Genomic DNA, 23,775 nt, shown 5'->3' with positions numbered 1-23,775 from the left:
TAGATGCAACCTAATGCAACTGTATGAATTCAGTCATATTATATATGTATATATAGACAGAGGTCAGGCCACATTTGTCCAGTTCAGTCCACCAGAGACATGGTCCTCCACCATCCAGACACTGGCTCTGCATCAGCGGTCCATGAAGACATAGGGCTAATGACAGCAGGATGCAGGAACAGCCCCTCACTGGAGCCAGAGAGAGCCTGTTAGTCATGGATAATGAATGATATTACTCTTTCAGGGTTGGGGCTTTTGTCTCATTACTTCTGAAGGCATAAGGGACTCCAGTATTATTGACACTACTATAAAGACTTTAGGCCTGATGGACCATACTGTCCATCTGCTATTATCCCAATCCTGAGCTGGGTCTAGAGGCATCAAGATTGGAATTAATGGACAGTTCTTCAGTTAGATTGATGTTTCTGTACTCCACTGATTAATGCATAAATCGCATCTCTCTGCTCCCTTTTTATTCTGTTTCAGGCCATTTATCATTTTGAATTGCAATGTGTTTATTTGGTGATTGTGCAATTGTGTTTCTTGGTGGAGACATGCTGGCAATCATTTATGAAGATAACACAGAATTTCACACCTTCGGGCACATTCAGACAATAATTAGCTATCTGCAGTGACAGATGTTTTACACCACCGTGCGTTTTTGGACAGTTTGACATAAACCTTAGTGACGTTTATGTGTGTGTAACTACTTACCACACACTATTTTACTCAAAGGAGAAGGTGACCTTTTTAGGAGTAATATAATTTTACTTTATTAATATAACTTTTTGACATTTGTTTGGATGGTGTTTTCTGATTTCATCAGAACAAATAGAGAGCCATGGGGGGGGGGGGGGGTAAATTGTGTGTCTGAGAGTCTACTGGAAATAGCATTGCCTTTGTCAGATTCATGACAACTGTAACCATCACTCAGCAAAACATTAAAAACAATGAGTTCCAGCAGTTTAACACACACTAATAAAGTGACAAGTGATGATGTTTCTCCTTTATTAGATACATCCCTGCTGTGAGCTATTTCATAGAGCTATATATTCGTGCCCAAAGTCCCCACCAAGTGTGACACACACATCCCTAAAAACTAAAAATTGTAGCTTGCTCCCTAGTGGCGGGCTTCAATATAAGTCATAAACCCCGCCCTATCCATGTAAATGAATGGGATGCGAGCCAAACTAAAAATCAAATCACACTTCAAATGTACTTTACCCGAAGATAGTTTCTATCATTTTACGTTGATGAATGTTCAAATGTTCGTTTTTCTAGTAAGTTCGTTTTTAGTTTTGATGCTATAAAAAAGTGGTGTGGTGTCATGATTGTGTGCTTGTGATTGGGTCTGCAGGAATCTGGGCAGGACATTGATACTGCTGCTCCACCTCACGATCACTACAGCATAGACTCGGGCTACAAATGATGTTGTCAACACAAGGTGACAGCGGCGATATTTCAGACATTTTGGCTTTTGGCTTTGTAAGGAAGTAGAGACGTGTCATTCCATCTTTCTAATTCCGTTTTCTTTTTTCTTTTTCTTTTTACAGTTTATGGTCCCCAGAGTGAAGTCTACAAGGATCATTCTCAAACAAAAGTTAACTTCTCAAACCTATGTGTAACCTTAAAACAAGCTAATGAGCAAAGGCTAAAGGGAGATTTTCACAAACAAGGCTTTCTAAAGCTTGCTGTCACAGTGTGACATTTCGAAACAATTTACATTTTAATGCAATGGCATCTCTTAAAGTCTTTGAAAGCCTGTTTATGTAGGCAGCTGGATGGAACCCAATAAAAACTGCCAAAATGTCCGTTAATGGATATCGAATGATGGTGAGCCGCATATGATGGGGTAGGTTAAAGCATTTGTTTACATTAAACGCTCGCACCTGTCCAAGTGGCAGTTTCTCAGAGCATCAGCAGTCTGCTGTGTCTGCTTTGTTATTCTGGCATGTTCTACAGAGGAAGGAGCCTGTGGATGGACTTGTTCTAGCGAAGCCACACACAAGCAGCAAATGCACCTGCTTCAGCGCAGCTGTGTCTGCATAAAGCAAGCTGCCTTGCCAATCAGCAACATAATTGCGGTGGAGTTTTGAGGCTTTGTGGACCACAGCCTTCTACAGGGGTTTTGTCTTGATTGTTATTGTGTTTGCACTGTAAGAAACAGCAAAATGAATAATGGTTGTTCATGTACCATTTTAGTTGTATGGTTATATAATTTTTTTTAAATACTTGTATAATACTTACTACTTGTTTTACAATGTCCAAATAAAATAAACACACCCATAATTTTTGCATGTTCTCTTAGAGGGATCATATGATATTTGCGTAATGCCGTCTTAACCGTCTGTGGCTTGTGTACTGCAAACACATACGAGCTTCATCACTGTGTATGTCACACCAAATCTGTTCCCTTTTGGGCTTGAACTGATGGTAAAACTAAGGACATTATTAACTGTCTTTACATTTATTTTGAAAGAAGAAGCTCGCAATTATGGAAAGGGGCATTACATTTCCGATGTGTGCTTGCGGTATTCGGCCAATCAGAGCAGACTGCGCTTGTCGGAAGGAGGGACTTTGTAGAAAACGATGTGTTTGAGAGAGGCAGGGCATAGAGGACCTACAATACTGTACAGTATTTTAAAAATGTGTTTTTTGAACATTAAAGCATGTCAACATTTTCTGTTACACCAAATACAAAATAATGATCTTTAAAAAAGCATCATATGACCCCTTTAAGGTTCATATTACTTGTAATGTTTTTAAAGGGTTCATCGGGTGCAACATGTACTTTTACAAGTTGTTTGAACTGAAATGTGTGTTGACACAACCACCCTGTAATCATAAAAATATACCCAGTGTTTTTTTTTTTATCAACTAAAATCTCCGATGCCTGTCTTGTGACGTCACACCGACAGGCCCCTCCCATTATAGTTTGACTGACAGTAGCATTTCAGCACAGACTGGACTGGTGTCTTACCTTAGACCCGCCCTGAGTGAGCTTTCATCAGTCCACCATTGTTTCAATGCTAGACCAGTTGTAGACAACAATGTCTCCAAAGCGATTAAGGTTTTCTGTTGTTGGATGTAACAATGAACATAGCAGTCATCATTTACTCCAGAAATCTGAGCAGCTGAAGATGCAGTAGATTACATTTGTTTCTGAGGGAAATGCACCCCGATCTAACTAAATTCATCTGTTTTCATGCAAATCATTCGTGATCCAGCTTCACCAACAGAAGAAGTGAGTATAAGGTTTTTTAATGAATCTTTGCAAATTGCCTTTCTTAATAATGTGCTAATTAGCAAGTTTCACAATGAATTCGGCTAAAGTTAACAGGCTCTCTGAGAGCGGCTTGGAAGAGAGGGCGGGGTCAGCAGAGCTCATTAACATTTAAAGGAGAATGTTTCAAATCGGCTTGCTCTGAAAAGAGCTATTTTGACAGTAAAAAAAAAGGTGTTGTTTTACACTACCATTTTCATTAAGACCTTAAAGAATCATATCAACATGTGGAAAATGGGCATCTGAAGACCCCTTTAAAAAACTGGATGTTTGAACGTTCAGAAGTAACGGTTTCATGAGAATGTTAGTAAAAAATTCTTGGATTTTCTTTTTTTGTTGTTGTTGTTGTTGTTTTTTTCAAGGTTCAAAATGTCCTTGAAATAGTGTCACAGCAATTAAATATTTCTTGGTTGAATACTACTTCCTGTGACTACCAGCACCATGCTAACTGTAAACTGTTGAAAATGTTGAAAAATGTTGAAAAATAAAATAAAAGATTATTTGAACTGTGAAGGTCTTATTGCATCCTTGTTCCATTTGTGTGTAAAAGCTTAAATGGCCCCTTTTGATGACCCTGTGAATAATGTATAGTATAGTTTCAGAGTAAGCACAAGGTAGTTCTTCTTTTACTAAAGCACTGCACATCTCTCTTGAACGCCACAGGCAGAGAGCAATAGAAGAGAAGCTTAAATAATGAAATTGTTAAAGAGAAAAATGTGACCTGGAAAGGACTGGAGGATAGAAAATACAGCTTTTATTCTCAAAAAAAAAAAAAAATGCTCAATTCATTGAAGTTCAGGACTAACCCACAGTTGACTTGGCAGACATCTTGAAAACTATTACACAGACACACATACATCATTTATAAGTTTGGGCTTTTCAGCAGCCATTACTCCAGTCGTCATTGTCACATTATCCTTCAGAAAGCATTCTAATATGCTGAAACATTTCTGTCCATGTTGAAAACTGGTGAAAAGTTGTGCTGTTTAATATTTTTGTTGCAACCATGATTTGTTTTTCAAGATTCTTTAATGGACAGACAGTTTAAAGAATTTTTTTTTACTTTTGTAACATATTTTCACCTTTGACCAGTTTTAGTGCAGTATTATTAGAAGACATCCATGATTTTGACCGCATTGACAGTAAATAGAGCCTTAACTGCCCCTCTGCCCTTCCTTAATCAGCCTCTACATACTGTAATCAGAACTTCCTCTCCACTTCTTTCCACTAGTTTGATTTTTACAGCAGTTTGCCTTTAAATCTCCATTGAAGGAAGATCATCCAGTGAATCTCATAATTTCTTTGTGCCATGCACATTTAAAGAAGGCTCTCAAAGGCTTGAATTAAGCAAAGTAAAATGCAAATATAATCAAAGTGGCTGAAATCAAGTTCCAGTTCCCTTAGTAGCGTGAGGTCTTGATGTTTAGCCCACAGATGGGAACAAAGGCATCAGTGAATATGACATTCCTATTGGCCGACTGAGGTTGGTTGCTGGGCTTCTAAGAAAACTGTGAGAGGCTGCTAACCTCCTGATCTATCATGGGAGAGAGCAACGTGACAAAGAAAACCAGTTCTCTCCATTAATATCCTTAAATAAGTTAATATCTGTCCTTGTAGCTGCATCCTACACCTCATTTTCATTTCTCTTTTCATTAAATTTACATTTTACATTCTCCTTGTCTCCTCTATAAAATATGTCAGTCCACTACAAAATATGCATCTCTGTGGCATCTCTCTTTTGTTGCATTGTTTTTCTTTCATTGCATTACAACACTCTTTTTCTCTTGCTCTGGTGAGGTGGTTTTGGGAGTATGTGGTTTAAATGAATAGACAAGATGGGGGATGAAATTCATTGGGTGAATATGGAAGTGTAAATGCAATGCTTGGCACAAAGCGTTCACTTGCTCTTCTGTTGTTTTTACTAGATGAATTACTGACATGGCTGTGCTACAAGAGACAAGGGCAAATCTGCTAATCCAATGGCTCTCCCAGAGGTTGTCTTGACACTAAAAGCTTCAATCGCACTTCCTAAAATAGAATTTAAAGACATCAGAATCATGAAAGTAAGTAAAAAAAAAAAAGCTTCATGACTGGACAGACCAATTACAGCTGTAATCTAGGTCATGTCTTTTTATAGTGTTTAATAATCGAGTCTCAGCTTGTAACACATGCAGCCTAGTCTCTAAATTAAATTATTGCAGTATATAAAATAAAATGAATTAAAATAATATATGAATTAAAATAACACATGTATATATATTCTATATATATTCTTATAGTATTATTACTATTATTATATATATATTATTATTATTATTATATTATTATTATTTTATTTTATTTTTTATTTTTTTAAGAAAATAACCATTGTTTTTGAGTGTTGTTTTGTTGCTAGGATGTTCTGATGGAATTGTATTTTTGTTTTTGTTTTACATTTCTATGTGGTTGTTTACTGGCCCATGACAAAAGAGACCATCCACAAGTTTCTATGAGTTTTGTGCTCACCAAATATGGATGACAATTAAGGTGGGCCTCTTGTAGCAGAGGGAGCATTGCATTCCCATAGCAACGTGTGCACTGAATGTCTCCCACTCTAGCTGATTGGCCTCCAGTATCAATAAGAAAGCTGATTACATGTCTGTATATCATTTTCAGTCTACTCCATATCCAGGTAAAGAAACATTGTATGCATGTTTGTGTTTCATTTTAATGTTTGTTTTTGTTTTTTCTGAGAACAATGCTGTTTGAGATGAAAAGATGAGATGTGGATTTACATCCTTGTTAGAAGCTGACATTGCTGAATTTTGAGTCAATTGTAAATCAGATCATCATTTCTTTGTTGTTGTTTGAATTGTATGCTGACATATCTCTACATGGGGCCTTCAAACTGTTATTGAGAGCCTAATTCAAAGTCAGACCTTGACATCATGCACCCTTTTCAGGCCAGGGTTGTGCATTCAGAATTTAATTAAGAATGCCTTTCAAATTAGCAAAGGAACCAAACAGGATACAGAAATTGAATACAAATTGAAATCTTAAGTACAACATAGATTTGAAACACAAGTGTGTGCAGCATCTGTATGTGTAAAGGGCACCGAGGTTTCCAGGGGGTTTGGTTCTGAGTGACAATATTTGCCAAACTCAGTATGTGATTTGTGAGATTAAATCTATGGTTTATTTGCACAGGAAGCAGTTTAACATTTCATGACCTGCCTAATGTCAAAACAGTAAAATATAAGACACACAAGCATACAAAGACTTGTGAAGACAATCATTGAGTGGATGTTTGCAGCAGTACCTTTGTTGAAGTAAATATTTTAGTGTTTTCTGTTTTTTGGTAGCATAGTGTGTCAAGCCCTTGTAAAAACCTGTGATAACATTGAGTAGAAACCCAAAGAATTTTATTTCTCAAATATTGTTCTTTCTTATCTCCAGAAGACTTGAAATCTAACTGAGGACTTAGGTGCAGATGTTTCACCCAAAAAACATTCAAACCGTTGACATGCAGTAAGAGTAAAGAACTATAAATGAAAATGTAGATTGCATAGCTCTAATTATGGTCCTGGAAGATTTTCATTAGAAATCTTTTGAATTAATTTTAAAATACATCATGTTTTATTGCAGATATTAATTTAAAGAGTATCCAAACACAACTTCAATATTGTCATATGTTCACAATTTTGCCTTGTGTTTGGACACTTTTATTGTAATTTTGTCTCCTGAGTTTCCTGTGCCAGTTTGTAGTCATTCTGTAGTTTCTTTTCTGATTGGTTACCATTAATTGTGTCTCCAGGTGTCCTTCATTTCCTTGTTATCCCTCGTGTATTTAAGCCCTGCTTTACCAATGTTTCACTGTGGTTTGTTCTGAGTTCCTGTTTCCCCGATTTTATGTTCTTGTTTAGTTTATCTTTTAAATAGCTGCTTTTAGACCTTGCCTCTCATCACAGATATTTTGTTTAAATCTTTTCTAAACTTCTAGTAAAATGGTCCTTTTACGACTTGAAGGTCTCCATTCTCCAAAACAATATTGAAAGAACTCTTAATTGTCTTAATTTAATTACTTTTAAGTCATTCTGCATTCTGTAAAAAAAATTACAAAAACAGTTACTGAGACGGTACCCATTCAAAGGGTACTGTACTAATATGTACAATTTAGCTACTAATAAAGAGTACTGCCCCAGTGACAGATTTCATACTTTTTTTTTCTGAGTGTATGACTCACTTGGAAGTTTTCTGATATCCCCTGGTGGGCCCTCCAATTTATATTTCATCTAATTTCTGTCTAGAAGAAATTCCAGGCAAAAAAAAAAAAAAAAAAAAATAGAGAGAAAGATTCTAAATGGACTTCTGCTTTTTCTTTCATACAGCTATTTTCCTTCATGTTTAAAGTTAAACACATATATGGCCATATTAGCTTTTAATTGGAGATAAACAGGCTCATTCTGCCCCAGGGGGACAGTGTGCCAGACACCCCACTGTAGAGTTATTGATAAAATATCTTGGAGGAATGCTGATCTTTGAATTGGCTTCAATCATACGATGAAGATCCTGCAGGCAAGAAAAGGCCTTTTCACAGAGGAATTGTCTCTTATTTGGTGCTTTTTCTCAGTGCCTCAATCTCTAATTCAGTCTGAGTTGAGAGTAAAATGTGAAAAGAAGGCCTAGCAATGACTGAGATTCCTTCTATGGGCTCAAACCAAAATTATGTGATCGTGTTTGTCTCAACATAACGAGTAACTATTATCCCATTCACATCTCCAGTTTCTATGTTATTCCCCATCACTAGATCCTAGAAGAAAGTGCTGATAGAAGTAGAGACCCAAGAGGGAAGCAGTCAGTGAGAAAAAGTAAAGGAGGAGAACAAGAGAGAGCCTAAAAATTACTCTGCATGATTATGGTCAGATCATAGTTTCTGGTTATTATAAGCTCCATGCTGAGAGTTTTATAATTAAACAAACCCATAAAGGAGACTTCAATCAGAGGCAAAGATTTTACCCAAATGGACTTGACTTTTTCCATAATCTGCATTAAGTGCAGCAAGAACATAAAACCTCAATTATGGATCATGAGAAAATGAACAAATTCTCAAGGTCACTTTAAGAGCATGGTTATATTAAAAAGAGTGAGCATGATTTAGTAGTGTAGCTGTGTGCGAGTTTATCCTTGCATATACATTGATTTATGCAGTGTACCATATGTCTTTGCATGGCTGCTTCAGTTTGTGCATGCTCTCTTTGGAATTTACGTGTCTCCCCGATGATTATCCAGTTCCTTAGCCAGCGCCATCCACATGTCATGTGTTAGTAGTGCAATGTGACAGATGCCAGCCAAAGCCTGCAGGGAGGACAGCATCCCTATTTTAGCACTCACTGGTCATGGCGCTATGGGAATGAAAGCATCTCTCGGGTGTTTCTGTCAGTAGAGTGTTAGAAGGCATGGGATGACTGTCAACACTGCAATATCCTTTCAGGGCATCATTAACTTTTTTTGAAGGGACACCAGTGGTAATTCTGGCTTACTTACTGCCCTAGTCCAGATAAACCATGACCAAAGAAACAATTTAAAGTACCTGTAGTAGCTGGTTAAAAAAAATAAAAAGAATGGAAAAAAAATAAATAAAAACAGGACTATTGTGAACTATATTATAGCAGTTTAAAATATTTTCTGTTTTTAATATATATATAAAAAAAAAGTATATATCTTGTTATGGCCACCTGCATTTTCAGTAGGCTTTACTACAGTCCTCAGTATCACACAATCCTTTAGAAATGTTTTTTTTTTTTTTTTTTCTAATGAAGAGTGTTTATTTAAAATAGAAATCTTTTTCACTGCCTCATTTTTATCAATTTGAATTTTCCCTGCCCAATAAAAGTATTAATTTCTTTATTTTTTAATGCATTAATTTATTAACAATAATTAATATTTTATTAATTGATTTCTTTTTCTTTTTTTATCTAACCCTAACCCTAACCCTAACCTAACCCTTTCTTTATACTCTACTCATCTCTTAAAATCAACGGACCTTAGGTTGACATTGACCTTTCCAACGCAATTAGACACTTAATCAGAAATTAATTATTAATATTAACACAACCAACAGGGCTTAGGGTTGTTTGTCTCTCTTACCTCATTATCATCCACTAATGACCAAGCCAGCATCTCATTTCCACTCCAAAGACAGAGGAGAGATATTTGTGCTGAGATTTCAGGTGTGAGTAAAGGGCATTTAGAGAAGCCCCATGCTACGCTGGAGACTTCCTCCCTTCTGGACACCACAGCAGCCAGAAAATGTGTATTTAATCAAAGCTTGTGTATGAATTATGAGTTAATGAGAACATTGTTGCAAGATAAAATAGCAGCTACAAGCATCAGGTATGCAAACTCATTCCATCCATTCCAAACCATTACAATGTACAGCCAACAGTCTGATGCCAGTGGAAGTTAGCCTTATGGAGAAGAAAAACAAAACATTTGTCTAGGCGGAGGCAAAACATGCAAATAATATATGAATAAAACATCCCTGTCCAAACCAAGTGCAACCTGTGCCTGCTTTTGAAATTGTCAAAAAGTACATGAAGATAAGGACATAAGTATGACTCTCATTAAAATACCACTTCTTGTGCTACTAATTACTTATAATTACAGAAAGCTGGAATGATAAGAATTTATCTCCCATGGGACAGGACAGGATGACGATGTTTTTTGCTGGGCCTCTATGCTCATCCTTTTGTCATTCAGTGAGTATCCTTCAGGAAATGAGCTTTTTGGCATGCAGAGAGATCTTAGGCATGTTTCATAACTGTATGGTAATTGAAGTCCAGTGATGTGATCAGAGTCTCTGCATTACTTGAAATTACTGAATTACACTGAGGTCAAAAAATGTCTTCTACTTAAGTTGAGTTCTCAAAATGCAAGTTTGATCAAACAGTACCTTATTTATATATTACCTAGAAGAAGAAAAAAAACAGTTCATTAAAGTGTACAAAACAATCAGACTAGCAACAAGACAAACTTAGAGTAATAATACTTAAACTTTCTGAGGAAATTTTCACTGCATTTAATAAGTGAGAGACAAGAGGGCAACAGTTGTTTGTTTGAAATAAGAGAGAAAATCTGCTATCTTATAAGAGAGGCATGAACATGTCCCCTGTTTCAATGTATCCAATATGTGGATAGGAAATATCAGATCGTTAAATGACAAATCAAATAATCAGAATCAAGTATTCCAAAAGGTCTTGTGATAGAGTGCAACAGTGTCCGCCCACTTTTTCAGCAGCCTCGGTTCATTGATTTTTCCCATAGAGTTTTAAAAAAAGTCTTACTTATAAGTTATAAGCCAACAGCTGCAAGGTGAATCACAACCACAACATTACAACCTTTAATTACAAGCAAAAATGTACTTGAAAATCTGACAGAAAGACTATACAAGACTGTGTACTTCCATTGACTGTTTGAAAATGACATTTAAAAAGTCATTTGCAGTGCTTCTTGGGAGTGGGCGAGATTGTTCGAGATTCTCTGATTGGTTGAGACTTTACTGCATAATCATGGGCAATGTAGTTTTTCACTAGGAATTCAGCTGTTAAACATGATTATTTTAAAAATAATTTGAAGTCATGGAGACAAACTTAAGCATATAACATCAATTAACAACCATGCCTTTAAAGGTTTAGAAATTACAGTTAAAAATCCATTTCCCTGTGGAGAAAAAGAATGGGCTTTACTTCCGGAACCCAATGGTCACTGTTATAACATGAGAAAATGACGCTCAACACTGATTGTTGTTAACATATAAGTGGTGACTTTTTCAATGTTAAAATATTTATTCCTATCCAAGTTCATTTTGACAATTATAACTTATAAGTATGCTATAATAAACGCCAGCGGTGTGCATCTTTGGACAGTCCATGTTTGGCCAAACAAAGGTGTGTCTTTCAGAGACCTGTTTGAAAACAATCAATATGTTTGGTGCTGGAAATTACACTACCAGGTTATTTTAAATAATAAGGGTTACCCTGTATCCCAGTAACAGTACTGAACAGGTGCAGGCTGGATGGATTGTCTCTAGTTACTCTGTATTTCAGTCTGGTGGTGTTTGTGGTGATGAGTGAAGGTCTCAGAAATGGGGAATATGAGCAGCTGTGCAGGAGAGTGCTGTCAGGCCACAGGTGTTCCTTCTTTTGCTTACCAACTGCCGCTCTCCTTTCCCATCCATCTGCCCATAACAACGCTGTCTAGGATCACGTTTGAATACCTACTTTCTCCACTCACAGCTGGGTAATCATAGCTAATCTACGAAAAAAGTTATTTCTTTCATTTCATTGCAGAGGTTTTGCAGGGAAAATCTTCCTGGTTTGATTGCAGGTGTGGGATGTGTCTGGTTTTTTGTTTGTCTTGAGCAGAAACGAGCTGAATCCACCAGAGCACAGAAGATATTTGTCACCGGATGTAGATTTCTGGGCCTGAAATGTTTCGATGCTGAATTTTAGAATGAGGGCATTCTCTGATAACTCTGATAATAATGTCATAGTGCATATAATCTGATTCAGTATTTTTCACTCTTATCTATTTATGAGTCATAGACACAACAGAAAGCTGCAGAATTTTTCATAATTTCTGATGCACTTTGAAGTGAAAGGCCAATTATTATCCAAAAGAGCAAAGAAACCTCATTAACCTATCTGACTTTTAAAAACAAAACAAATTTTCTTCATAATTCTAAAATTAAACACAGTTGATGGCATTTTGGCCAGACCAGACTTTTGTATGGTAGTTTGTATATATAACAACTCTGCAAACTTATAAAAGAAATGAATGGAGTTAATACGAGACCAAATATCTCCAAAAAGTTACTGCAAAACTACACTATAATGGTGTACGCTGAGGTAAATGAAAATCAGACCCAAATCAGTTCAAACCCAACCCATTTTTCTCATATCTGCACCAAAGGCTCCTCACAGGCATTTTAAGGGGTCTTTATTGTGCTGTGAGAGGCTTGATGGGTTTGTTTTGTTCCTACACCAAGTCTATTGAAATAAAAATTGTCTCTGCATTAAGCTTTGGGCCTCCTCCGAGGAAATTCGGTTTCCAGACTGACTCACTATATGGTTATGCAGTAGGCAACCTGAGAGCTTGAGCATCTGTGATAGTGTCATGCAAAAGGTCTAGAAACGATTAAATGTGCAGTAAATGAGGCAAGGCAAATGTCCTAGTAAACGCTGGGCTGTTAGATCATATTTATGATCTGTTTAACCACGTATGATTTGATCTAGTGCAGTGGTTGTCAATTCTGATCCTGGCACTGCACATTTTAGATGTCTCCCTTATCTGACACACCCTGTTCAGGACCTGGAGCCTCTACTAATGAGCTGATGGTGTGTTAAATAAGGTTTGACTGCTTTGGTACTCAAGGACCCGGACTGACCACCGATCTAGGGAACACAAACTGACCAGACTTTGCAATAATCTGCAGGTCATTCAAGTGTCTCCCACTGTCAGCTTCAGCACTAACCAGTTAATCTGTCGACTTACCATTCACTCCTTACACTTCATCGTTTGATCATAAACATTGTCCATAAATAAATGTGACAGACTGGAAGAGCCAAAACGGTTCAAGCCACCAAGAGAAATATGTTAGAGCCAGGAAGACAGCACAATGCTTTCTGATGAAAAACTGGCCATGAACTGCAGTGCGGCACCCACCACTAGCATCTTAAGAAAATATTTCATGATATGATGATGAATATTTTAAACACATCTGCTTTACGCTGAGCTTACCCGGGGGCAGACACACAAGATTCTGGGAAAATGATCATGGATGAGAGCTGTAACAACTTAACAGCCTGCTACATAAACTTTCAACACCTACTGAAACAAGCATCTTTGTTTTTATGTATTTATATAAAACCTGTCATTTTCCATTTCAAACTGTTTTTTTTTTTTCTAAATAAATAATTAAATATAAAAATAACAATTCAATTTTTGCAAATACTGCAACCTTAAATGACCATTTTCAATGAAGAACATCTCAAATAGAAACAAATAAAATAAAAAATAAATGCGTTTTTTATATTTATTGTTTATATAAAAAAAACTGGCATGCAGTGATTCCACACGAGAATATATTTTTCTCATTATTATTATTATTATTATTATTATTATTATTATTATTACAAGCAATATTTGAGTATAAATATTATTTTAACTTCTGCCTATTTATAAACAGCAGGAATAAAAGTTGTAAATTGCACTTACCCCGTTTAAACATGTTGGATATTGTTAATTCTCTGTCTGTCCACTCAGGTTCATTTATTCTTGTATTCCAGACTTCACACTGTCAGTATGATGCCAGGCGATCTATCAAATTCTGTCTGATTTAATCAGAATACATAAATGTATGTAGATGAATGTCAATTTGGCTAATTTATTGCAGTACCGTTGTCCATTTCATCCTGTGTGGTCCAGAGCAAATATGTCACTAGATGCAACTGAGAGCTGTCCGAAAGGAGCGGAACACATTCTGCAGTATTAATTGTTATCCAGTGAATAGATTAAGCAGGGGCACCTGGTGATGTAGTTCAGCGGTATTGTAGTATGTTATCCAGAAAAGCTCTAAAAGCTCTTATTGCCAGCAACTGACGCGTTTGAGAATCGGTTATCCCTCTAAGACACAGATTGTTGAGGAAAATCAGCAGATGGTCCTCGATCCGAGCCGCGGGAACTCTTGTGTCGGTGTCTCGCGCACTCTTCAGAGAGACTATACGCCGAACTATGGGGAGGTGTCCCGCTGCCTCCATACAAAATCTCCAACAATCCACCTTCTTGAAAGCATTTTTTCCAGATATTTCGGGTCTCGGGAAACGGACAAATCACACATATGAGCGATACACCTTTACATATTGCGCGCGGTGAGTGAGTGGCGGAATGGACAGAGGATGCGCTCCAGCTGAGAGATGCGCGTGCCTGTGATGCCTTTGAGCTGTTGGGGCTCTCGATCCACTTATGGGCTGTTGTTTTTCCTGTCTCCCTCCCCAAAATAATCTGACATTACCATGTGTTGGTTTAGTGGTTGATATATTCTTGGTATGTGGAGCTCGACTCTTTCTCTCTCTCTCTCTCTCTCTCTCTCTCTCTCTCTCTCTCTCTCTCTCTCTGTGTGTGTGTGTGTGTGTGTGTGTGTGTGTGTGTGTGTGTGTGTGTGTGTGTGTGGTTCTTGCTTGTTTCCCTCTCTCTAGGCTTGAATAAAACCTTGCTTGATTTGGTGTTAATGCTACTACTACTACTACTAATATATATATATTATAGTATACTAATATATACTTCTCCAATCGGCTGATCATTCAGTATCCCACTCTGTTTTGACAAACTCTTCAATCTCTGAGGATATTCTAACTTTTATGATTAAAGCACTATTACCTATTTACAATCTGTCAATATTATGGTACCCGTCAAATTATAATTCCTATTGTCTGTTGCCCACATCTTAAATTGATGCTATTGTTACAAAGGACTGTATGTGTCCAGACAAGGATTGCCTGGTGGATCTGATTGTAAAGGACTTGAATACAATACATAAAGACCAGCATACTACTGTTGAATTGAACTGGTTTTATCATAACACATCTGACAGTGACTATTTCACATACATTCCTGACATTGTGATTGAAAATAAGGCTTTGAACTCTGTATTTGTCTTTGAGGTTGGCTGTTGTTTTGATCTGTATTTGGATATCTGCTATCTTTCCAAAATGCTAAAATATAAGCCATTGGTTGAAGCTTTCCATCAACTTGACTATCATTGTAAGTTAATTACCCTGGTATTTGGAAGTTTAGGTCATGTGCATAAAAATGTGATTAAAGTACTGCAGTTGAGTGGATTGCAAAGAAAGGCAGCAAAAAATAAATAAATTAGAAAAAAAAAACGTGCTAAAAAAAAATGTATCCATTATAGTGAGTATGCAAATATGGAAATGAAGATGTCTTGTCTATCCTTGAGCGTTGAATGTTATAAATATAAGAACTTGTGGAAGTATGTTAGCCATGTGTACCTGTCATCTTGTAAACTGATTTCCTCAAAGCATTTTTGTCTTGTCTTGTCTTGTGGATTCAAATAAAAGAAAATTGTGTCATGCTTTTTTTCCCTACTGTCTCTAGGCTGGCAGACCTTGAATACAACCTTTCTTGATTTGCTGTTAATAATAAATAAAAAAATAAATGGAAAAAAAAAAATAATAATAATAGGTAAATTAGTTCAATTTAGGAGGAGGAGCTAAAGCTACACGAATTGTGGGGAGGGGGGATATAGAAAAACGTATTAAGGATGAAAAATGCAAGTACCTTCTTCTTTCTTTCTTTTACCTCTAGCTTTTACTTGCATCTGAGACACAGAAACACTTCCACTGATTCATTCACTGTGAAGGAGACTGGTGACTCAAGTTATAGCACTTCTTTCTCCATTCACAGGCAGATACACACCAGGCGATAGAGCACAGATGGAGATGAGGAGTCATGAAAGTGGCTTTATACATTTGATTAATGAGGAGACTGCAGGCTGTGAGAATGACAACAGCATCTAAGCACCAACCCTGTTCATGTTGAGAAAGCTTGATTTCTTTGATGCTGTAGATTGACATTTTTCTTAGTTAAAAAAAGACCTGTTAGTAAATGAATAAATAAATACCATTTTTGAAAATGTAGATTAAATATGGATAAAGGCTAATGCAGGGATTCCTAACCAGGTAGGCTGAAAAAAGGTATAAAAGCTGTCGTTAGGGTGGTACCTTTTCAAAATTTATTTCTTAAGGGTGCATATTAGTACCTTAAATGTATTATGTATTATTTATGTATGTTATGGGTACATATGACTATTAGTATGGTACATATCAATATTAAAAAAAATACAAAAAAGAAAAGCTATTTTCCAAATAATGTCTTAATTCAATCATTTAAAGTCATTTTCTTAATTTGGGAAACAAGAGTTAAACTTTTTCCCAGACAACATAAATGTTGTTTGATGTAAATATATACATGCTTTTTTATTATAAGAAGAACAAATTTGCTTCTTGGGTCACTGGCATCAAATATTTGAACTTCCCATGTGTTTATGGATGGTATCGACACTTGATTTGCAACTCTGTGTTTAATGAGTAATGCCTGTTTCACTCCACGTGCACTTGTTTGGGGAAAGATGGCGGCTCCCATTGGGAGATTGAAGTGATCACTGAGAAAAAAAAAAAAAAAACCTAAAGGCGAGTAGGTATTATTAGTTTGATTTTTTTAATACTTAATCGTGTTTGCAATGTCACTTTTAGATTTTTTGTCTGTTGGTGTTTGATAGAATTAGTAATGCCGTGTGTCTAAACAAGATGTCCAGGACCTCCAGCAGAAATATAGGTCCACAACATAAAAAATACAGCAGTATATTTCATTGTACACATGGGGTATTTTTTTTATTCCTGTTTTCACCTAACCCATTTTGAGAGTTTGCTGCTAAAAAGCACCTATTCTGATTAGTAAAATGGGGTAGGGCTGCACGATAAATCTAAATCACGTTAAGACAGAAACCGCTATTGTTATGCATATCTTTCAATGAAGCATGGTTCTGTGATTAGCAGTAAATCTAGCCAGAGGGTAGCTGGATGAACAGAAGATTTAACCTGCTTTTATTGATTCAACGTGACGAATAAACACATGATTACGACAATATTTGGTTTATCTGAGTTATTATTATTATAATTTTCATTAAAATAATGTATATTTATGATGCAATGCCTTTATCACTGGTCAGAATACTATGAAATATGTTGCGTGCCTTATTCTGTGTATGAAAGCCACATCATTTCACAGAAGGATTTATTTGAAACACTCGACTGACATTATAAAGTGCGTTTGGAGTAAAAACATGTTACTAAATGTGTTATTTTAACGTGATTTCCCATGGAGCAACATTTACTATGCTGAGCCATAGTTCACTGAGAAGCTATGCAGACAGCTGTTATTATTGCAAATTATTTCTTAGATTTCATAATTGCGCAATAATATCGTCTGCGATTTTTATGTATTTTAGTTTTTATTTTAAAGTATGTGATGATGATTTTCTGCTTATTATAGAACCGGCTTTACTAACAAATTGCGCATGACAATGGCATTCGATTAATCTTGCAGCCTAACATGGGGCAAGGTTGTGTAAACATTAAATAAAAATAGGGGAATTTTTTAATTTACCCTAAAGTGAACCGGGAGCCAATGAAGAGCTCACAAACAAGGGGTGGCGGATCATATTTCCAACCTACCTTAAGAAATTTGACTCCAGCATTTTGGACCAATTGTAAGCGAGCAACCTGGGACTTTGAGATGCCGCAGTACAAAGAATTACAATAGTCAAATCCAGAGGGTATAGACATGTGAACAGCTATCTCAAGAGATTTTTTAGCCAGAAAATGTTTTATTTTAGAAAGTAAGCGGAGTTGAAAAAAGCTGGAGGCAACAACAGAGAAAACATCTTTTTCTAAAGTGAGCCAACTGTCAAAAAGAACACCAAGGTTCCGAAAACACTTTGATTCAAAGACTGACAGGCTTTCCAGGGTAGAGTTGTTAAACTCGAAATTGTCAGATGGGCCAAAGACAATAACCTTAGTCTTTGAGTCATTTAAGGTAAAAAAAGTTACTAGCCAACCAGATCTATACCTCATCAAGACTAGCAAATAAAGATTGTATAGCTGAAGGGTCAGTTATTTTAATAGGCAGATAGATCTGGGTGTCTGCATAAAGTGGAAAGATACGCCATGCTTTCTCAGAATCAAACCTAAAGGAAGCATGTAGCGAGAGTAAAGCAAAGTTGCTAGAACCTGAACCACCATTGGTCTCTTGGTGGCCACCCTGACCAGTCTCCTCCTTGCATAGTCATTGAGTTTTTGGGGCTAGCTTACTCTAAGTAAATTTACAAATGCCATACATTTTATGTTTCTTAATTATTGATTTAGTAGTGCTCCCAGAAATATTCAGTGAGTTGTAAATATTCAATCTATCTCATCTTTTGCTTTTCAGTTACCTTTTCTTGGACCAGTGGTGTTTTTATGTTTATCAGTGGAAAAAAGACTACTGTCATTAAGAAGTTTCTTATGCTTACCAAGGTTGCATTTATTTGATACAAAAAAAACAAAAAACAAAAACAGTAAAACGGTAATACTGCAAAATTATTATAACAGTTTGAAATAACTATTTTGTATTTAAGTATTTTGTATTTTATTCCTGTGATGGCAAGGCTGAATTGTCAGCATACTCCAGTCGTCAGTGTCAAAAGATCCATCAGAAATCATTTGAAAGAAGACTGGAGTAAAGGGTGCTGAGAATTTTCATAAACAATAAACATCTTAATTATTCCAAAGTTTTGACTGGTAGTGTAGGAATATAGCCATTCTCTAAACTGTAGCCATGACTTACATTACAGATGGCCTGTCTGTCATAGACTTCAAAAATAAATGGACGCCTCTGACAGACTCATTCTGCTGATGACTGACCTCCCAGCTCAGCGGCTGTCCTGACGACGAACTGATTGATTTGTGTGATGATTAATTTTGGAAGCAAGAAACGACAGGATGGGCTATCCTTGTCTTATTATATAGGCTGTAGCCCAGTCAATTTCTCATAAAAATTCGATTTTAGAGGAACTCGCTAGTGCAATTGGTAATGCACATTCTGTATTGCACAGTGGTGTCTTTAGCAATACTTACAGCTAACTTAAATTAAGGGAATTAACTCTCTTATTGTCTTTTTATGTAGTGCAAGGTCCGAGGAGAGTGGCCAATCAGATTCCTGACGAGATCCTCAACAATCCAGAGCTCAACAAGGCCATTAAGGCTTTGCCAGCTAACTACAGTTTTGAGATCCACAAAACAATCTGGAGGGTGCGTCAAGCCAAAGCCAAGAGAGGTGAGCACATAAAAAAAAAAAAAAATTAATAACATGGTTAACCTACAGTGCTTTGTCATGCATTTAAGGTTATATTGAGCATTTTAGTTTAGAAATACATTGTCCACTATGTGTGTGTATCTACTTCAAAACACTGGGACAACACTGCTATATATTGTAGGAAGCTTGAGTGCTGCAAAATGGTCATATGTTGTATTTTTTGTTATTAGGCTTACAGTTTCAGTTCCAGAACATTAGTCATTCTGATTGTCTGTCTATAGAGAATTAACTTGCCTGAAAGTTAATCTCTGTTTGCAGGATAAGGCAGTAGCATTAGATAGGCTGCATTATATAGATTAATGTTCTTCGCTATTGTGTTATTTTAGTTATATGGACGGAGTCAAGCACACTGAAAAGCAAAATTGCCTTGGAGGTTTCCAAAGGCATAAATTTAAGATGTGGTCTTTTTGCTGTTCTCTGGAACAAAGTGGAAGCTTCAAAATTACTGCAGAGGGCCGCTTTAAATCAGCTGGGAAAATTGGTCAAGTTCATGATGACATTTAGAGGCATAATTACCTCATTTTTTCAGGACTTTGCTTCAGCAAGATGTGGATGATATGGTCATTAGCTTATTAACCATCAGCTGATGCTGCTGAATAACAAGGACATGTTTGACACGTCAGAATGACTTTTATTCATCAGATCACAGCAGCTTGAAATATTATCTTGCCATTTGATTTGTATTCAGATTTTGGTAACACTTTACAATAAGTTAAAATTTGTTAATGCATTCATTATGCATTAAGTGCATTACGTAATTTACTGTGGGTAATGTTAATTTCTAAATATTATAATCCTTTTTTTTATTTTTAAGCAGTATAACTATAAATAAATGTATTATGAATGAACATTAATTAACTGAATAATAATATACTGATAAATAAACATTAACCATTAAAAATTTGATTGAAATTGATTGATTGAAACTTATTGTAAAGTGTTACCTTCATTTCTAACGTAAGTCTTGAAGTCTTAATTTTACTCTTTCTTGGAGAAATATGTTTTTTGTATCTGTCTTCAATGGTCAAACTGAAGTACTGTGGGCTGTTTTGCATCAAAATGTTATATCCTCTGTAGTGACTTCCATAACTGTTTTTTGCAAAGATCCTGTCAGATTGGTGTGAAAATATTCCCCGTGAGAAACAACACTTATGCCTTGTTTTAAAACTGCTCTAATGAGATGTCATACATTATCTTAGTGAGATTTTAGCAATTATAAGTGGTCAAGATTTTCCCATGGTTGCCCCACTTTATCTCACTAATAGCATCTTAAAATAGAATATCCACTTTTATAGAAAAACAAAAGACATCTTATTCTAATGTACATGCTTTACCTCCTTATGCTAACCTCAGAGAATTGCATCATGGCATAAAAAGCTTGCTAATCCTATTATTCGTGCTGTATCATTTGTCGTAATGCAAATTTAATTCTCATTTAGTTTTTGAAGTGTCCAATCAAGAGCTATTCATCTCGGTGTTGATTATAAATTGACTCAGCTTGAAGGCCTTTACATGAATGCTATGGCTTGGACTTGAGGTCTTGATCCAGCAACCCTTTGGCTGTTTATTTGGGTTTTTTCATCGTAACCATTGGGATGTGGTGTTCTAAAACAGGCCAGTAGTGCAGTTGTATTAACACCTAAAGTTTGGTTTCAATAAATGCCATTGACGTGTGACCTTTTGGGCTTCAAATTGCGATTTGTCTCTTTAAATCTCACCCGACCTACTTCATATCCCCTTACTTTGGTCATGCGTCAGTAACTGATGGCAATTTGTCCCATTGCCCTGTTGAAGCATGTCCTCCATCATTCTAGTGCAGGTGTCAAAGAGCCTTCAAGATGGGCCATTACACAGTGAGATGAAGGAAGAAAATGAAGGAAAACCAAAGAGGTTGCTTTCAGTATATTTAGATACATTTTCACTTTAAGGAATCTCTCTGTAGAGTTAAAACCTACAGTGATGACCAATCTTTAATCACAAAAAGTCCAAATAATGCACTGCAGCCACAGAAATGTGCAATTTCAAGCCTCTATTGATGTGAATGACAACAGACAAGTGTTTGATGTGCTGAATGTGTTAGCAGGTGGCTACTTTCATGGGGATTGGACAGAATGCTACAGTCTGCTGGGCTCTTTGTTGTAGAGGGTTTTCAGTTTAAAAGCCCCCTCTATTTCTGGACTCAATGGGCAAAGATCATTTTGACCAGATTCTCCTTTCCTCTTTTTTTCTACCTTACTTTTCATGTTTTCCACTATTATCTTTCCTCAAATATCCGTAATGAAGCATTCGCTCTAAATCTTATAAGTTTGTCATGCCTCAATATTCATATTGGTGTTGTGATTATTTTAAAGGGGATTGATTCTTTTTTTATACCCACTGTATAATATTTATTTTTAAAAAGCTTTAATGATCATATGCATTTGTGTCTTCCAACATTTGGTTTAGTGTGATGCATTGACCAAATTATGAAGTAATGATTTGCACTATACCATAGGACACTGTATATATATATTCATTGATTGTAAAACCCTTTATTGTTGAGAGCTACAGAGGCTTTTCTATTTCACTCATACAGTATGTAGCCCATTTGATGTATTTATAGGCTAAATTGCATTCGTAATTATGACCTGTGCCTGGTCACTGTGTATTCTGTTGTATTAGATCTGTATCAAATATTCTTGTAGTGTGGCATCAGGACAAACTTCATCTACTTTCATTTCCTGCTATGACAAGGTGAACTTTGTATATGGATATGTAACAAGGAAGCTTGTGTAACAGATTATTTCAAATGTAATGTGTTATGCTATAATGTTCTCTTGACTTGAGTGAGTCACACCTGATATATTGACAAGCTTTCCACACTTGGAATATAACATTGTTTTGTTGCACATGATGTAGTCATTGCCCTAGAGACCAGCACTTTTCAGAGATGCATTTCCTGTCTGTAATGAGAGGTGCCTTGCAACCTAATCTGGTTGTGTGTCAATTTTGAGAATAAATCATTGATTCATTCATGGGGCATTACTAGACATAAACGACATCGTGAGAGTAGTCCACAAATATCATGATTTGTCTGTTAATTAAAAGATACCATTAAATTATAATATAAATATTTTAAAAAACGGATGTCGCACAGCTCATTATTTTGCTGAAGGTCTTGAGTTTAAATATGTAATTTTTTTTTAATAGACCAGAATTGCTACTTTATATCGGAGGATAAATATTAAAAGCCAAAGTACATTTTAGTCTGATTAGATTGGAGACTTTACAGCTTATGTCAGGATCCAATTCTGGTCCTTACCAGTGGTTAAAATGAATTTGCAAGAAATGTTATATGGATTGCAGTTTGATTTAGGGCTGTAATTGACTTATATTGCATGTTTATTTGGTTTTATTTTTTAATTTTTTCAGTTTTAACTTGTGCGTTAATACTTTAAATAACAGGATTGTTACTGTTAATATATACTTTAATAATCATTTACAAAACCATGTGATATGCTGTATGTAACATATGTTTATCTTACAGCTTTTTATTACTAATGTTACGATTATAACAAGAATTAATATTGATAAATCACATAAAAAAGTCATTATTGTAAAATATTTTATAGATTCAGTATAATACTTTAAGCTTATATACTTTGATACTTTTTTACCAAAAAGACCAGTTACCAGTTATAATTTTCAGATTTCTCTTTCAAATAAATGCTGTTCTTTTGAACTGTTTTTTTTTTTTTTTTCAATCAAAGAATCCTTTTAAAAAAGTTAACATTGATAATTACAATAAATGTTTCTTGAGACCCGACTCAGTGTATTACAATGATTTCTAAAGGTCAATCACAGGAATAAATTACATTTTAAGAGATATTCAAATAGAAAAGTTATTTTAAATAACTTTTATGTTATTTTAATAAAATAATTGCAGTCTTACTGAGCAAAAGAGTCTTCTTTCACAAAATCCCAGACTTTTGAGCAGTAGAGCTAAAGAACACAGAGCTACAGCCCCCTTCTGTCCAGGTCCTGGTTCATTCTTGTCTCTCCCTTCACCTTATTGTTCCTTTCTGTCTCAGTAGGCTTCATCAGAGCTGCACAAATATCTGTTTCTATGTTCATTTCACATAATGAGGATGCATTGGTTGCCTGACTGGTTATTTGTGAGTTTTTCTGGCCTAAGGATGCCGATGATGAATGCAGACAATAATAGAGATGACTTACCTCCCAGATTAATTCATTCTTGTGGTTGAATAATTAGTCTACTGTGTCTTGAAATAAATGAGATCATAACCCAAACTCTATCTGCAGGTCTGCCAGTTTGTATTTACTTGTAAACTGATGGAAGTACAGAAATAAGCGCATATGTGATGTTTGTTCAGTGCTAAACGTTTCTCTAGAACCATCTATAAATTCTGTATTTGGCCAAGGTACAAGGGACTGCACTGTATCGCAAAAATAGGCCATGGCTAACAGTTTTTTTTTACCTGTTAGCCAGCACCCCCCATTATGGGACTCACAGCTGAAAGTGA

The 23,775-nt window shown here is 35.9% G+C and overlaps 2 protein-coding genes across 2 annotated transcripts in view; one reads left to right on the top strand and one right to left on the bottom strand.

Annotated features, from left to right (window-relative positions):
• rtn4rl1b (reticulon 4 receptor-like 1b) overlaps positions 1-14,387 on the bottom strand; it is a 149,014-nt gene extending 134,627 nt beyond the window's left edge. The window contains exon 1 of the mRNA XM_026226451.1: positions 13,538-14,387. Coding sequence (XP_026082236.1) covers positions 13,538-13,550 — 13 coding nt within the window. The 5' untranslated portion in view covers positions 13,551-14,387. The remainder of the gene's footprint in view (positions 1-13,537) is intronic.
• A 3,065-nt stretch (positions 14,388-17,452) lies between these two features.
• LOC113058909 (2-(3-amino-3-carboxypropyl)histidine synthase subunit 1-like) overlaps positions 17,453-23,775 on the top strand; it is a 45,348-nt gene continuing 39,025 nt past the window's right edge. The window contains exons 1-2 of the mRNA XM_026227170.1: positions 17,453-17,462; positions 19,064-19,213. Of these exons, the coding sequence (XP_026082955.1) occupies positions 17,453-17,462; positions 19,064-19,213 (160 nt within the window). The remainder of the gene's footprint in view (positions 17,463-19,063; positions 19,214-23,775) is intronic.

The sequence above is a fragment of the Carassius auratus genome, chromosome 40, assembly GCF_003368295.1.
Source record: "Carassius auratus strain Wakin chromosome 40, ASM336829v1, whole genome shotgun sequence".
Classification (NCBI taxonomy): Eukaryota; Metazoa; Chordata; class Actinopteri; order Cypriniformes; family Cyprinidae; genus Carassius; species Carassius auratus.
This window is presented reverse-complemented; position numbering and strand designations above follow the sequence as displayed.